A 17128-nucleotide genomic window follows, 5' to 3' on the forward strand; every position below is an offset into this window, starting at 1 on the left:
CCAACAATATCTGATAGACTTTTCTAAAAAATTTGTAGGGCCAACACAGGGTTCTGCCAGCACTCGACAAACACCAACTATCACTCCATATGTTCCTGACCACCACTATATATTTACCAACGCGTTAAATGCTAGATATAGTAATGCCATTTGTTATGTACATATGACCGACCGACTTGCTAGACGACGATATAGCATGTGTTTCCTGGTTGAAGAAAATATGTGACTGGATGCCATTTTACCTCATGCTTGCGACCGACCTGATAGGCAACGGCATAACATGTGATCACTGATTGAGGCAAATACATGACGGAAAGTCTCTTTCTCACGCTCTTCTAATTCGTACTGACTAATTGCATTCAAGCTGCAAAGCTATAGCACGTGGTGGGTTTGCACTGTAGTGCTTCTTCACATAGCTTGTGTTTTAGTTGCTCCAATAGATGGCAGACGTCTAGTCTTGCCATAGTCTAAACATGAGACTAGGCAACATAGTTCCTCAAGTGTTGACAGAAATTGCAGCCTTCTTAGTTTACTCTTTCAGATTATGGACTATCAACAGTGCAATATGTTCTGTTTGACACTTTCTTGTCTGTTTTGCAACGATGCTTGATTATTCGGGAGTTTGCTCTACTGATTCCCTGGATAGCTGAAATTAAACAAACCACGCCCTTAATGCGGTGGATACACGACCACCTCTCTGAAAACCCTGGGCAGAACACTACCAACATTATACAGAATTCTGCAGAAACCAATGATTAGCTGTGAAAGAACAGATAAGAGTCTTAAAACAACTCTTGCTTCAGTCAGAATTATCCCTTGTAGTTCTTCCTATTTAAAGTCATGAAAACTATAGCTGTTCATTAATTAATTCAGCTATTAGCATCTTCACAAAATTGTAATGAATCCTCCTAACCTGTTGTATTGTATAAATTTAACTGCAACAAATTGAATAGTTCTTACCTTATCTGAAGAGGTTCTTGTTGTAGTTCTTCATCGTCAACCTATGTCCAACATTAGGCAATCCAAGTCACTTTACAAGCTCAATGACAGACATCTCATGCAACTTGGCGAAGAACAAAGAAAACAAAAAAGTGAAAGTGTAATAAACATAGTCTACAAAGCATTAGCTCCAATTCAATCTTCTCGTGGTACCAAGCCATGAATAGGACGTAGTGGAAATTAAAAACAAAAGTCTAACTGAACCATTAATAATGCATATCACCATCTGCGTCATTTAAAATTAAACAACATACTTATTTACAGTAGCAGCACCTTCAACTTTTAATAAATTTATTAAATCAGCACAGGACAAACTGATGTGTTCAGTCATTTCCTCACAATGATTTTGCTCTTGATTCTAAATGCCGTTTTGCTAAGCATTTACATATGTTTACGCACATTTTAAAAGTAAAATTTATTACTTGAACCTATCATTTCTATAGAACGTGATTACAATTTAGATCTTTTAGTTTAGCAATCAAATAATTGACAATTTCTGTAGAAGCAAATTCACCTCAAAATCAAACCACTCCGAGTTCCAGTCAGGATTCAAACTCTTCTTGCACACATCAGTTTTATACGTGACATCACCGAGTTTCACCTTCGCACACCAATTCAGTACAGTGACTACGCATGCTCAAAACTTTGTAGCAAATACATAGTAATTTCTACCTCAGCAAATGCATCAGTCAAATCGCTAGTTCTGTCCATAACAGGAAGATCCCTCGCCGCCAAAATCTTGACATGCACAATGCTAGGCATGTTTGCGTTCTATCACGTGATAAATTAACGCGCGTTAATAACAATTGCTTGTCGACCCAAAATACTGCAACGATGGCATTCCCAATTTATCCGATTATGAACGCAGTCTTTTAATTGTTGTAGTGCGTCTTACATTAGTGTAATAACCTGATTTTTCTCATTTCTGTTCATTTGCTAAAACTTGTGGACTGAATCCTCTAGCTACCTACCTCAGGGGCGGCGGAGCGAGTTGAAAGTTGAGGGGGCTGAAAGGGTAAACATTACAGAAAGCAGAAATTCTACAGCATAAAGTTGATAAAGTTGGGGGGGCTCTAGCCCCCCCCAGCCCCCCCGGCTCCGCCGCCCCTGTACCTCATACACGTACTCATCGCGTATAGCTAACAGGAGCAAAAAGTTACTGTACCTGACCCTCTAATAAGATCATTGCAACGTTATAAATACAGGTAAAATGTATCCAACAAATAATAAATGCCGAAAATACCTCTAATGATCTGAGATCACGTGTCCTGTTTTGTTTACTGTCACCCAGTTCACATCCGGGATTGCCAGAAGCGAAAGCGGCCTAGAGAGATATTCTGTTGTTTGTCTAGAACCAGGAATGTTGTCCGGAGAGGAGAATTTTACGAAACTAAATGGAGACGGCAATGTGAAACCTAGAAGTGGCACGTTTGTCGAAGAAGCCTCACTTGATATCGACGAAGTATTTCAAACGGAGGAAGACGATTGTATCTTGACTCTAAACATAAGTGGCATGCATTTTCAAGTAACATGCGGAACTTTAGCAAGGTTTCCAGGCACTTTGCTTGGAGACCCAATTTGTCGTCAGAAGTACTTCAATTACGAATACAAAGAGTATTTTTTTGAAAGAAGCAGATTATGTTTTGATTCTATTCTTTACTATTATCAGAGCAAAGGAGTGCTCTGTTGTCCTCGTCATGTTCCACCTCGAATCTTTCATGAAGAGGTGCAGTTCTTTCTAGGAAAAGAAGTTGCTAAACCATTTGAGACGTTTGGAGGGAAATATAGCCACAGCATTGAAGACGGTGATGATGTTGAAGAAAGTGATTGTCAAAGACCATTGATACTGCGTCAAATTTGGAATTTGTTTGATAGTCCAAACTCGTCTACTGCAGCTAGCGTTGTGGCTGTTTGGTCGTTGTTTGTAATTGCAGTGTCAGTCGCCACATTCTGCATTGAAACGATTCCAAGTGTTCGAGATCCTCCATCTTGTATGATTGAAAATGGAAATGGAACAATGTCTGTAGATCGACATTGTGGACCATTCTTTATTATAGAATCTCTGTGCATTTCATGGTTCACAATTGAGTTGCTGTGCAGGTTTATTTCGTGCCCAAATAAACTCAAGTTTATTAAAAGTTTTTTGAATATTATTGACTTAGTCGCAATACTTCCATATTTCATGACTCTTCCTTTGTCGCATTATGACATTTCGTCTATAGCAATTATCAGAGTGGTTCGACTTATTCGAATTTTCCAAGTATTTAAATTGTCTCGCTACTCTAACAGTTTGGTCATTCTGGCAAGGACATTGTGGGAAAGTGCAGCTGAATTGTCATTGCTCTTTTTGTTCTTAAGCTTCGGAATCATTCTATTTGCTAGTGCAATTTACTATGCAGAACATGATGTGAATAGCGAGCATTTCACTAGCATTCCTGATGCTTTCTGGTGGGCAACAATTACAATGACAACTGTTGGTTATGGAGACAAGTATCCAGTCACTGTTGTGGGGAAATTTATTGGATCATGTTGTGCTATAGTTGGTGTGCTGTTTGTAGCACTTCCTATTCCAGTTATTGTTCAAAACTTTACCACTCTGTATGAAATGGAAAGAGATTTGGCTGCTAGGAAAGCTAGCAAGCCCAGAAGACAAAAGCAGCAGCAGAGTCGCCATTATTTGAGAAACCAAATGTCTGAGGGCGCAGCAATAATTGAAGATTTCCGGGCTACTTCTGAATGTGAACAGAATAATGGCACTGGCGATCAAAAAAAGGTGTTGTCTGATGATGATTTTGAATTTGCACTTTCAGACAGAAGAAGAGGAGGCTCTTGTGTGTCTGCTATTGATGCTCAGAATGACGTCTCTCGTATTGCTTTGTTTACATGTCCTCATTGTGGCTCTTCATTTCAAGATCGTGTTCCTAGACCCTCCAGTACTGTTACAGCTTCAAAGAAGCTTATATCAGCAGGTACAGGCATATCAACTTCCAGAGAAGGGGACAAAGCTCTTATCATAAATAGACAGAATGCGGTTGATATTTCTGAGTTTGAATGTAGGTATTCCACTGGTAATCTTACCAGCACTTTGGTCCAGATTTTGCCAGTAGGCAATGAGAATGCTGCTGCTGTTGCAGAGACATCTTTCCAGAATTGCAAAGCACATGGGTTTGATGATGATTCTGTATTACCAGCAAGAAATGGGAAATTGAACAGAGAATATGGAACTTCAGTGTAATTGCAACAACTGATATTTGTAACTAGTTGAAATAAATGCTGTGACAAACCCCATTTGCAAAGAGGTGGCTACTCGCTAATGTGGAGGGGTATATGTAGATCTATAGTGATTAGAATTATGTATCACACTTTGAGTTAGCATGTTTGTTAGTTGTCGACATGTTGAATTAGTTAATATCAATTATATATTTTGCATTGCTGGACATTGAATCAGACTATGTGCTATTGGGATTGTCTGTTACATGATGGCATTTACATGTATGATTTTAGCCATCACTATCTAATTCTACTATATTCTAATTTTTGCAGCTCTACTGAAGAGTGTGCAATTATATACAGAATTTACCACCGGGTAATATTCATATTCATGGAGTTTAACGGAATCGTTAAGCGTAGTTGAATTCACTTACTCGGCGCGGCCACTGCACATGCAAGAAGGCGTGCACGGTTGGCGCCAAGTGTCGTCGCGCAGGCGCATAGCTCACATCGGTCTGCGCGCGAGCAAGCCGTCTCCGTGTCGTTTCCCCCCTCTCCCGCCCTGTTGTTGGTGCTCTAATTTCTCGTCATGTCAGCTCTCCGTGGATGCAGTCTTTGACTCATCCACGTGAACGTGGAGTTGGGTCGGGGTCCGGTCTCGGTGGCCCGGACCATGGCCGAGCACCGACCTCCCGCGCAGCTTGGGAATCCGAGCCGGACTCCGCCCACTCTACATGGCCACGCTTTCATGGGCAGGCGGGCCATCACGGAACGGAAAGGCAACAAGAGAAATCCAGGTAAGAAGTTTGTTAGGAGTAACGGGAATTCAATTGTAGATTAGAGCTGTATTAGTATTTTATGAAATCAACGATACAATTAATTAAATACACTAGATGTTTCTAATGTCGAACAGCTGAAAGTTGCCAATGTATCTATTTGATTAGTTATGGATGGCAAATCGAGGATATCGTTAGACCTAGTTTAATTAAGTGCGTTTGCCGTTTAAAGTAGTTTAATATAGGGCATATCCAATCATGTGCGTGTTATTGGTACCAGCTATGCTTTGCTGTTGATCATAGCAGCGGTAGTATACGCGGACCCTTGACAGCGGTAGGGTTTATCAGCGGACAAACGATTTGTACCCGTTGTATCAACTAATCAGGGTTGCCAAAACCACGTGAAATGATACAAATATTCTTGTATAGTGCTGTTGTCACAGTATTTGACGGTGGTGCTTGCAATTGATTGATAATTGATAAAACTTTGCATTACACCATAAAATCATTGATAATAATATTCAGTGCCGTGTTAACGTATTTCCACAAACGGGGCCTCACATGGCACTATTAAATCATAGTTCTGAAACATGGGGCATTGTTTGAGCATGGAGCATTACTATTTCTCAAGCACAGATTGTTGCATTGTTCACAACACAAACAAACCACCTACTCTAACCTTACAATATGTTACTGGATCCTGGATACTTTCTCTAATTCACTTGAGTCCTATTCCTGGTCCGTTGCCTAGGTTGCAGTCAGTGATCCTATTTGGTGTGTTTATTTCATTCTAAACGTACACATTGATAGACGCTCATGCCTAGAACTGTGTTTCAATACTACCCCAGTGGGCCACTAAGCAAGCATGGGGCATTATTATTTCGTTATAAGGTTATCATGGGGCATTATTTGAGCATGGGACAGTATTCACAGAAGTGTAGGGAAAACGTGCATTTTGTTGTTGTAATTGAATATAAATATTTCGTCATCGATCATTATATAAATTATTAGTGAGTATACGTAGCATGCAATGCAGAGTTGACTCAAACTAAATTATATGATTGACAGGACTGAATGGGTCTAATTCCAATTATCATATTTTCAATTAGAGAGTTGCAGCATGCAGTTTTGATACAAACTATACTTCATGTCGTCATGCAATGTGCAGTTACTGACCTAAACAATTTTAGGAAGGAGAGGGAACAAATTGATGTAAACTATGCATTGAAATTAGTAATGTACATATTTTAAAAATTAATTAGTTAATTAATTAATAATGATATGTAAAGCCTTGCATTGGTCTACACTGTACCGTTAAATTAAATTCGCGTCAGTAACAGCACTAAGTTTCTAAAAAAGTTTTTGTTTCAAGAACCCACATTGTTTTGTCATGGCTTTAGGTAGGGTTTTGCTAGGGAAAGTAGCATAACCTAGCTGGGTTAGTGACCCATTTACCCTAGCTGGGTTTTCTCAAATTCGTCCAAAAACCCACTGAAACCACTCAAAACCTATGAGCTGGGTTTTGAATAACCCAAATTCCCCGCGTTGCCGTGGATTACTGAGGTATTCAACATTCCGTGGAACACCAAAACCAATGAAAACCAATGAAAACCCATGAACCGTTAATGCAAATTGCATCGGTAAATTGACATTGAACTGATTGTAATCATGTCTGATTATATTTCCGATTACCTTATCTAATCGAGACACCTTCAATTACGTGCTAATAACCATTTGGCACGCGCACTCTAGACTAGCAAAATCCAATTGAGAAATGTTCTTCACAAGCGACACTGTTTCTGCTTTCTTTTCACGTTCAGTAGCAATCCTTGTTAGTTATCTGCTTTTTCACTTAGTTTCTGATGATTCTCTTGCCCATGTGATGAATCGCTAACAGCAGCTGTGGTTTCTTTCAGTTGAACCGCCATGATCGCGAGGGACCTCTGGTTGAGCATTCATGCAGTACTTGAGAATTTTATCGTTTTCTAGATAGTAGAAAGAAGTCGTTGCAACTGCAGTAATGCAGACAAGAAGAGACAAGAGGTACCAGTTTGTTTCTTCGAATTTTGTTCCCTCAATAGCCAGCTGCAAGCATGTTGGTAACTTGAAGTAACTATCGCCTTTTCTGTTTTCAGCTGGCCTAGGCTTCTTCATCGATGGTTTCATCTACGTACAATATCAACAGGAAAACGTGACTCATTCTACAGAAGAGCGACATTCACGGCACGTAGACAGACTGCGTCAACTAGTTAGGACGTACCCGAAGCCGCCGGACTGTGCTGTATAGGTGGTAGCTAGCTATAGCTGAACTTCCACAAGTGCACGCGTACTTGCAATTTGAACAGTGCGTGATGATTGGTCATCTAGGAGGTTGGTTGGAGTGACTTGTCCCTAGATCAAGCTTGAGCCCTGGTGATCCACTAGCCTCGACGCTAGGCCATTTCTTCGCCTTACGTGGTGGAGTAACGCGCGCGATTATGCGTAGTTTCACATGACCGGAAACGAAGTTGCCACCGTAAGGCGAAGAAATGGCCTAGCGTCGAGGCTACATACCATTGTGATCATTCCAATGAACAAATTATGTATTAGAGCAAGCATCCGGGTTACCAACGATATCCGGGGAGTTTAAAATGGCAGCTTCCATTGTTCGCTGCTCCTTGTATATAAAGCGTATTTGGGAGCGCTTCTGTAGGGTTGGTCATAGCAGGGACGGTTGTAGATTAGAATTTGAAGTTAGTGGATACATTTAGTCAGAGAAGAATGTTAGTCGGAGGCCTAGATTGCCCAACGCCTAGTGGACATGGTTTGAAGACGCAAGGCTACATTTACTTGAATTTGTATACCAGAGTTTAATAAATGACCCTCTGTAAATTTCTACATTTACCCCCGCTTTTCCGACGCGTTTACGAGGGGATTGTTGTGATAGAATTCCACGTACTGTAGCCACCAATTTTACTAACAACAACAACAACAAGTCAAAGTTACAGTTCTTGTTGATCAACAATCAGGGGTGGGCAACTGGCGCTCAAAGTGAGCGCCACGGAAAATCAAGTGAGCGCCAAGCGAGCGCCAGATTGTTTTTGCAGACAGACAGGCAGGCACGCACCGTCACGTCGCTTGCACACACACACACCGTCACGTCGCTTGCACACACACACGCACACACACACACGCACACGCACACAACAAACGTCCTTAATTGCATTGTCTATACCTTTATCTATAAAGCACACTTGTATGGAAATTCAGCAACAGATCTGGTGTCTAGCGCTAGTGCCATTAGAGCATTTAGTGTCTGATCGGCTAAGGAGGTGCGGTATTCGTTTTTACGTAGTTCATAACACTAAAACCTCTTTCACACGCTACTGAGTCTGGTGATACTGTTAGCAGTAGCAACGCCAATCTAGCAAGCTCGCTGAATTCTTCTTGCTGGACGAAGGTGAGGAAAAATCGTGTGATGTCTCTGTCGCACGTGTCAGTAAATAGAAAGTCAAGAGAACCGTCAAATAGATATGACTTGTATTGTCTTTCCAACTTGTCTACGTTGAACCATGACCCACTATCAACCATTTGAAAGACTTGTTTAATGTCAGCCTTTTGAAAAAATTTCTCTTCAGTGGTTCTATAAAGCTGCATTGATCTGCATAAAAGCTCTCATCACTGAACCTTTTTTCTAGTGCTCTCCCTACTTCCTGTACGTACGAAACCATGGTTTTCTTCATATTTCTCAGCTCTCTTTCACTCACTAACGAATGCTCTTAGCACTTTCTCAACTCTTCTTGAAACTCACTAACTGGCAGTCCTCTAATGGCTTCGTCCATACTGGTCAAACCCATTTATTGAAATAAATAAACAAATGGGGAGCAGCTAGCAACCCCTGTCCAACACGGTTAACAATCCCGTGGCGACATATGGGACAGCAGCTAAGAGCTCTAGACTAGCTACAACGAAGTTGGCTAGCACAGCAAGACTAAAGTAAAAGAGAAGACTAAGTTAACCATTAATTAAACACAGTAACAAGGCTATGAACTGTTCCTCTTGATCCAGATTTTAAATGACTCTTCCATGACAGTCTTGATAATCTGAAGACACATGTTCTCCTTTGTCCTAGCTGGTATACGTAGTTCCGTGCACAAAGAATTCAAATTGGCATTATGAATAAAACCTCTCGATCCAACGAGAAGGTTAAATTGCTTTACGAGATATCTCTTTTCTGACAGAGACTGCACTAGGTCGTAATATCTTGCAGTTTTTCTTTCGTCAGCTGCATCGAAGTTGGACTCATGACAGACAGTAAGTTCTACTAGGTAAATTCTCTGTACCACGTCGTTCCATAGAATGACGTCAGGTCTTTTGGCGGTCACAACGATGTCTGTTGGAAATGGAACAGTGCTGCAGGCAAGATCAGCGAAAACGTTGTAATTACTGGTGGACGTATTCTGAGAGATGGTGTCGTAGATTATCTTGAGAACAGCGTCGTGCCGGGTATTATATTGTCAAAGTCGTCAACACTTTTTTCAACGTCCCTTACTACTGAAGAGACAAACGTCTTTCTGCATGCCCGGATTTTTAGATAAGTGGTGTGGATTGACTGCTCGCCGGTTTGCAGCACCTTGTTTAGGTCAGCCAGAATTTCAAGTTGTGGCCTAAGAAAGTACAGGTAGACACAGAATTCTGGCTTTGACAGGTCGCTGTACAATTTGCCCGCCTTTTTCTAGTCTGGCTGTTGTTTTGCTGATTGCCTTTCTCCGGTTCAAAAAATTAACCAAATGGGGTAAAACAGTACACAGAGTATCGACACAAGCGCGAAGGGACAACCATCTGATACGATGGTAGTCAACTATTCGACGATATTCCCCTCCAGGTTCAGCCAGTTGTAAAAACTTCTGAAACTCGTCTCTCCTGCAAGGACTGCCTTTCAAATAGTCGATGGCTGAGGCTACAGTTTTTTCTATTCAATCAGGCAGCAGATGCTGACCAGCCTTTGATGCAAGGACAAGTCTATGAGGACAGCAATGCTGAGACAGAAGTTTAGCATTTCCTATCTCGTTTCTGATTTTACCTAAACGCCATTCTGAGAAGACAACATAACTGATGCTCCGTCTGTGGTGAAAGAAACTAAACGGTCTGTTGGTAGAGCATAACCAGATCCTTCACTGCCAATTACAGACATGATACTCCTACAAAGGTTTTCTGCGTTGGGGTGACCTTCAATTCTCTTTACACTCAGAAATCTAGTAACAATAGACTGGAGACGCGAATCAATGAACCTGACATACAATATCATTTGCTCATGTGTTCCGGTATCAGTAGAGTCATCAACCATCAGTGACCAGAAGTGACTGTCATTGACCCCTTTAAGTACTTCAGGCACTAGAACTTTTTGACGAAGATCCATTGTTCTTCTTGTAACGGTGCGACGACTACCAGTAATTGACCGAAAAACATCGGAGTTTGGATCTGTTGCTACAGCAAACTCAACCATAGCATCACAGTATGAAAGCGGCATTTTATACTTAGCAAGAGTGAAAGCTAGTTTGTAAGACGTCGTCACCTTTAGACTAGACGGATCAGTGTACTGTTGTAATGATTCTTGTTGCCGCCTCTTCTGGACTTGCCTTTGTTGAAAAAGTCTTGAAATTTCATGCTTCTTTTCTTTAGTGAATGTTGTATAATCTTTGTGATTTCGAATAGCATGTCGTTTAGCAGTGCTGTCCTTCAGAGACGTTAGTTGCTGACCACATATCATGCACACCATTGTATCTGCTAGTTCGCCAGGAGCCATCAAATATTTCTCTTTCCAAATTTCTTGAAAGTGAAGTTTTCTCCTTTTTCTTGTGGGTGCATGCCGATACTCGTTAAGATCTTCATCGGCCTCGTGAGAGTCAACAGCGGCAGCCTCACAACATGCCGATTTTTCAGGAACTAGGTGCACTTCTAGAGATCCGCCAGCGTCTTCGACTAGATTTCTGGACACCGCTGCTACAGAGTTGCTATCGAGATAACTGTCGTGTACCTCGCTCTCATTTGCCTCAATCCTGGTACTTCCACTGTAAACATTTTCCGAGCCGACGTCACTTTTCGGAGAACTACACTCTCGCTCTGAACGAGTTTTACTAGTACTACCTCTTACAGGGAGTCCGAGTGGTTCCGCTTTTTCCCCGAGAATTTTAAAACTGTTTTTAACCGTGATTTCTCTTGAGCCTTCCTACTTCTAAGTCTTCAAGGAAGAATCCGGAACAGATTCAGGATGGGAAAATGAAGACGCCATTTTTAATTAAAGTTGATCACGTGTAGTACCTCGTGCTATCCCGTATAATCCGGAGCGCCAGTTACAAGAGAGCAAGGGAATTTGAGCGTCAACCCCACCGACCATGCCCACCCCTGAACAACATAATCTCGTAGTAGGCGTACTCTAACTGGATGTTGAAAATGGCCATTCAGGGGTGGCCAAGTTCACTGAGTTCTGGTGCCACTGATAGTCCGTTGGCTGATCACGCAGAGCTGTTGTTTTCTGCACTTCCGCTCCCACTCTGGTACGAGGAAGGTTTTACTTCATAAAATAGTAGATAATATGGTGCTAAGACCGTTTCGACTTGTTGGCACTCACAAAAATGGTCGGTTTACAACAGCGAGTTCAAAACGTTAGCGTGACACCATAATGGGGTCTGGTACCCGAGCTATTATTTCCGGTTATTCAACAGAACCACTAAATCCCCTGTAGACTCCTGTACATCAGTTTTCTAAGCTTTGAAAGTAGCATATTACATTCTTTCATGTTCTGCTTGGTGTCCTGTTTGTCTACGTTCGTTTTACGGCTTTGTTGTCTGTAGATTTGGAAACCCGGATGTGCAGGCATGCAACAAGTTAAAAGCGTTCATCGGATGCTAAAACTACCATGAAAGCAGACAGTAACGATAATTTACCGAATGATGATTGCAGTTACTACTAGAACTCGGAAAAATGATGACGTAATCGTTTCTGCTTTGAACTCAGCCGGCTACTACGACGTAAACCGGATGATGACTGCACGCAATCTAACGCGGATGATGATGACTCAGCCGAATGATGACTAGGATTTGACCAGATGATGACTATGACTAGTAATTAATTAATCAATAGGTAAAGTAGATGATGGCTACGCAAAATGGATGAAATGAACCAGACGTGCAATTGTCAGACACTGTATAAAGGAACGCATCTGTAGCACTAGACTCATACTAGCATCTAATTGTTGCAGTTGTTTGTTGTTGAAGTCTAGTTGGATCTCAGAAGAACAGGCTTTGTGTATAATTATTGTCCATTGAATTGGCTTTTATCAATTAATTAATTAATTAATTCAAGCGATGGAGTTCGAAAGAAGTGACGACTAAAGTCTTGTCTTTGAAGCTGTTGTTCCCGCTGCGAAGGTTCGTTGCCTAGATTGGAGAAGCTGCCTGTGTCAGTGTCAGAAAGAGGGTGGTGAATTGACTGCGTTTTAACAGCGCAGTTGGGCGACTTTGCATGACGCTGCGGAGGTGAGACAAGATGACACATACCTGTTTTTGCGCAAGGAAGGCGTTACACGCGAGGATAATCCTAGAGGCTACTACCATCGTTTGTGTTACCAAAATTACACAAACGATACAAACCTTAGACGTCTGCAGAATAAAAGAAGAAAAGAGCAAGACGAATCCGCACCTGCAACAACTACGCCTGCTGCAGAAAGCCAAGTGTGCACAAACCCATTGTCATCAACTGCAGTCACTGTTGATCAAGGATCTTCTTCGTCAGCACGAACCACTCGCCGATCATAAGCAAAGACCAATTTCTCGCTTTGTTTACTATGTCAGAAACCGAAAAAATTGGACAAGCACAATTACAAAATATCAGATTGCCAAATGGACAATTCTCCTGTTACACTTGTACAACCAGCCAGATTACCCGATGACACAAGAGTTCTTCTAGCAACGGAATACGGAAACCTTGATTTTCATGCTGCCAAGGTGAAGTACCATGCAAGCTGTTATCGAGACTATGCTTCAAAGAAGAATCTTGCTAGTGTAGTTAGAAGACACAATGCTTGCAAGTGGGAAGAAAGAAGCACTGCTGGTAACATAACAGAGAGGACTGCTTTTGGCAAATCCTTCTCAAGTCTAGTGCACTTAGTAGAATCTAGAGTCATTTCTGGAAAAAGCACAGTCACAATGTCACAACTCCACGCTAAATTCTAGAGCTTTTTTTAGAGCAGTTTGATGAACTCAATCTGTCTTGCCGCAGAGAGAATTTGAAGAAAAGATTGATCAAATATTTTCAGAAAAGGCTAGAGTTTTGGAAACCAAAACGTGCTAATGTAGCAGAAATCGCGTTCTCGTCTTCAATTGCGAAAGGAGATCTACTGGAAGCATTTCTAAATTTGAAACACAAGATTGATGAAGTTGTTGAGATTGAAGATATGAGTGCAGTTGACGACGATGACTTTACGTCACCTTCTTCCGCGATGACTCATCTGCACAGTGCTTTGGAATTACGCAGTGATGTAATGGATGTGACAGAAACCAGGATATGGCCTCCCACAGCAGATGATATTAACAAAGCTGCTATTGATCGTCATGTTCCTCCACTGTTATACAACTACTTGGTTTTGTTGCTATAGCTCGTTGATGTGGAAAGCACAACTTTGATGTCTAGAGCCTTGAACGACGTATCCCTCTATAATGTGCCAGAGATTACACATCGCAGAGTTTTGTCAATTGCTCAAGACATTATCTACACTGCTCATAACGGCCGCGTCAAAACTTCTAGGCAGGTTTTACTACCTACTGCAATTCATCACATAACTAGAAGCGCCCAAGTAGTTAGTTTGCTAAATCGCTTTGGCCATGGAATATCTATGAGCCAGATTAAAGAAATGGATAACGCTCTCGCGGAGAAACAATTGGAACTGGCTGGTACTGGAAACGTTCCACTTCCTTCAAATGTCGATCTTTTGACGTCAGTTGTATTAGCTACTGACAACAATGATATAATGGAGGACACGCCAACAGGGTCCAACACTACGCACTGCACTAATTCTATTCTCATCCAGCGTGCTGTTCCTACTGTTGCTGCAATGCCGTACGTTTATGATCAGTCTCAGAAACGTACACACACACGTTGTGATACCGTAAGCTCCTTTTCAAAACGTGGAAAAGGTGGAGCTTTCAAACTGATCAGCAGTGGCCACATACAAGCGATGCAGCGTCTAGGAGAATCTCTTACGCTTGATGAACATCTAATTCAATTGTTTGAAGAGTTTGTGTACAAAACATACGGAAAGGAGTCATTTACAAATGTGAATTCGTTAAGATATCACTTGTTTTGCACTGCAACATCCAAGTGGTACGCTGATTTACCTCCAACCCGTGACGCATTTGTTCAACATGTCCGCCGAAGCAACTACCAAGCGTTTCTTTGGAAACAGTGTCTTCAGCATGGAGCAGTTTCCGGTCCTATTGGGCATGGTTGGGATATTGATGATGGCGACATCAACGTATTATGGATGACTCTTCCTCTTGCACCTTTGGCTCTCTTGGAACTACTGCGTTGTGGTTGTTCATCGAGTTGCAAGTGCAAAGAGTGTGTCAATGCCGCGGCTGCTGCTCCTCCTGTCACTGATGTATACGTTGAAGACGACGACCTGATTGTTCTCTATGAAATGTAAGCCAGACAACTATATAATAGCTACAGTACGCTGGTTTGTGCAAATATCATTTAATGTTAGAAATTGAACTAAGATGAAGTTGTTTACAGTGCTAAAAACTTTGATGTTAGTTTTCTTAATATAATCAAGTTGTGTTGCTAAATTAAAATTTACCTTGTAACATTTGCGAGTAAAGATTGATGCTAAAGGGATACATGCATAGTCTGAAAAACTGACACAAGCCGTTGTAAAATCAAAATTAAATTAATTCTATAGTGTTTACAACTGATAATACGTAAAGCTGCTTCAACAGACTCATGCGAACAATAGCGGCCAGCCATGCTCTTCCAAACAGTGTTTGTGCGCCTAGTTTTTCGCTTATTTTAAGTTCCAGAAAAATGTTGTTACACCTATCAAACTAGAAACAGTCGTTGAAAGTGTAAGACTCTTGATAAAATTATATACAAACACGCAAAAATGCAAAACAAAATTGAGTCTGCTCGCTTCGTGGCGTTTAGTAAAATAATTATATCACGAAAACCGACCACTTTCTCAACTGCCAACTAAGTAGAACAGCCTTCAATTTGAGTCTTCTGTCGGTTACAATCAAGAAACCTTCCTCGTACTAAAGTGGGAGCGGAACTTCTCGCTACAGCAATCAGCCCACGGACTATGAGTGGCGACGACAGAACACATGATGCCACAGACCACGCCCACAACCTAATCTAGAATGTAGCAGACTTTCGACGTATTACAGTATAATATACAGTATAATACTATGCAATCAAGACCCCACAAAAACATGAGCTTTTGATGCAATTTGTTACTACTGAGATCACAGATCTGTGTATGTAAAGTTAGATATGAAGTTATTCAGGATATACTCTCAATTGAAACAATGATAGTACACTAATCTTTAGAACTAACAGTTTCTAACAGATCTTTAAATGGAAATTCTGCAACTGACCTACATTCTAAGGCAACAGCCATGCAAGGATTCAAAGTGCTATTCACCAAAGAGGCTCTGAACTCATTTTTAATGTACTTCATGGCGCTTATTCCTCTTTAGCATTCACATGTGTCAGGAGTAAGCGTCATGAGCAGAATCGCTAGCTTTGACAACTTCTTATAATCCGGGTAATTGTCGTTAATGTCACGCCAGAAACCAACTAAATCATCCTCTGGTCTTTTAGAAGTCAACCTTCTGCTCTTGTAGGTCTCTTCAAAGAGATAAACTAGCAAGTCATCATTTCTGTACATATGGTAGCCTCTAATGACTGCATCACCATCCAAGAATTCATTATTGAAACGATCCAAAAAAGCTTGAATATTGATAATTTGATGTGTTCTGTTCTGTACATTGGATTGACAAAGGTGCCCATAGATGTAATCAGATTTTGTTCTGGGAATCTTGAAATGATACTGTCAGCAACAGCTACAATAAATGCCCTGCATTTGGTTAAAACACACCTCCTTGCAGCAAGAGACAAACTGCCAGATTCTTCAACCTCTTTCCAATAGCTATTAAAATCTTCTCCAAAGAACTTCAGACTCAAATGATCATCTTCTCCATAAGTATATTTCCCACCAACAAACAGAACAATGATCACGCCCGTTACTTTATCACGTAAAGCGAAGATTGCCAGCCGGCCTAGCGTCGAAGATCTCCGACTTGTAACATTTGGCTTGTTGCAGCACTTGGAAACAACTTTATTGGTAACATGCATGTTTTTCCCCATTGCGACAAACTACCAACATCTAGAGAAGCTGCACAAACAACCAAACATTTAGAGAAGCCATACAAACAACCAAACGTCTAGAGAAGCTATACAAACGAACAGATTCCTAGAGAAGCTGCAGAAACAACCAGACGTTCACATTCTTGTGAGCTGGGAAATTAGTGGTGAGCTGCTTGTTTTGCTTTACATTTGTAACTTGCCCATCAACAAACAGAACAATGATCACGCGCGTTACTTTATCACGTAAGGCGCGTCGAGGCTACCCGACTTGTAACATTTGACTTGTTCCAGCACTTCGAAACAACCTGATCTACATTTGAAACGTGCATGTTTTCCGCCATTACGACAACAACCAGATGTCTAGAGAAGCTGCACAAACAACCAGATGTCTAGATTGTTGTGAGCTGGAAAATCGGTGGCGAGCTGTTTTATTTGTTGTACGTGAGGGTTTAGCACTTAGAAACAACGCCTAATATAGCTACATTTGTAACGTTCATGTATTTCCAGATCTAATTTTGTTTAGGCTCTGTGCTTACCTAGGCCACGCCTAAAACCGCCCATAGTGGCTCATGACGACTTCAAAAGCTGCACAAACAATCAGACGCCTAGAGAAGTTGCATAAGAACTAGACGTCTAGAGAGAGAAGGTTGTAACATTATGCTTGTTCCATCAATAGTGTCATCTGAAAGCCCGAAACATTGTAGATGCATTAAATCGTGGTTTGTTCACTGAAACTCAGTGGT

The 17128-nt window shown here is 41.2% G+C and overlaps 4 protein-coding genes and 2 long non-coding RNA genes across 8 annotated transcripts in view; 3 read left to right on the forward strand and 3 right to left on the reverse strand.

Moving 5' to 3' along the window:
* The window catches only part of LOC134188920 (C2 domain-containing protein 5-like), a 29145-nt gene extending 27384 nt beyond the window's left edge, over positions 1–1761 (reverse strand). For all 3 annotated transcript variants that reach the window (XM_062657131.1, XM_062657130.1, XM_062657132.1), the window contains exons 1-3: positions 1672–1761; positions 1514–1600; positions 961–1001 (exon numbers count right to left, since the gene is read on the reverse strand). In XM_062657131.1, coding sequence (XP_062513115.1) covers positions 961–1001; positions 1514–1600; positions 1672–1761 — 218 coding nt within the window. The remainder of the gene's footprint in view (positions 1–960; positions 1002–1513; positions 1601–1671) is intronic.
* A 551-nt stretch (positions 1762–2312) lies between these two features.
* LOC134188921 (potassium voltage-gated channel subfamily A member 7-like) lies at positions 2313–4431 on the forward strand. Its single transcript, XM_062657133.1, has 2 exons — positions 2313–2990; positions 3027–4431. Exons 1-2 carry the CDS (start codon positions 2360–2362, stop codon positions 4232–4234), a joined length of 1839 nt encoding a protein of 612 aa, XP_062513117.1. The 5' UTR covers positions 2313–2359; the 3' UTR covers positions 4235–4431.
* Positions 4432–4906: 475 nt separating this feature from the next.
* On the forward strand, positions 4907–7345 carry LOC134189029 (uncharacterized). The gene is made up of 3 exons (XR_009971423.1): positions 4907–5006; positions 6975–7028; positions 7121–7345. It is a non-coding gene; the product is annotated as an uncharacterized LOC134189029 (long non-coding RNA).
* LOC134189028 (uncharacterized) lies at positions 6662–7359 on the reverse strand. The gene is made up of 3 exons (XR_009971422.1): positions 7246–7359; positions 7033–7186; positions 6662–6970 (listed from the first exon to the last, which is right to left on the reverse strand). It is a non-coding gene; the product is annotated as an uncharacterized LOC134189028 (long non-coding RNA).
* Positions 7360–8816: 1457 nt separating this feature from the next.
* On the reverse strand, positions 8817–11710 carry LOC134188924 (uncharacterized). The gene has a single exon (XM_062657135.1). The coding sequence runs from the start codon at positions 10768–10770 to the stop codon at positions 10048–10050; it is 723 nt and encodes a 240-aa protein (XP_062513119.1). The 5' UTR covers positions 10771–11710; the 3' UTR covers positions 8817–10047.
* A 1341-nt stretch (positions 11711–13051) lies between these two features.
* LOC134189062 (uncharacterized) lies at positions 13052–14849 on the forward strand. The gene has a single exon (XM_062657292.1). It carries the CDS (start codon positions 13648–13650, stop codon positions 14665–14667), a length of 1020 nt encoding a protein of 339 aa, XP_062513276.1. The 5' UTR covers positions 13052–13647; the 3' UTR covers positions 14668–14849.
* Positions 14850–17128: the final 2279 nt, after the last annotated feature.

The sequence above is a fragment of the Corticium candelabrum genome, chromosome 13 (assembly GCF_963422355.1).
Source record: "Corticium candelabrum chromosome 13, ooCorCand1.1, whole genome shotgun sequence".
In the NCBI taxonomy this organism is placed as follows: Eukaryota; Metazoa; Porifera; class Homoscleromorpha; order Homosclerophorida; family Plakinidae; genus Corticium; species Corticium candelabrum.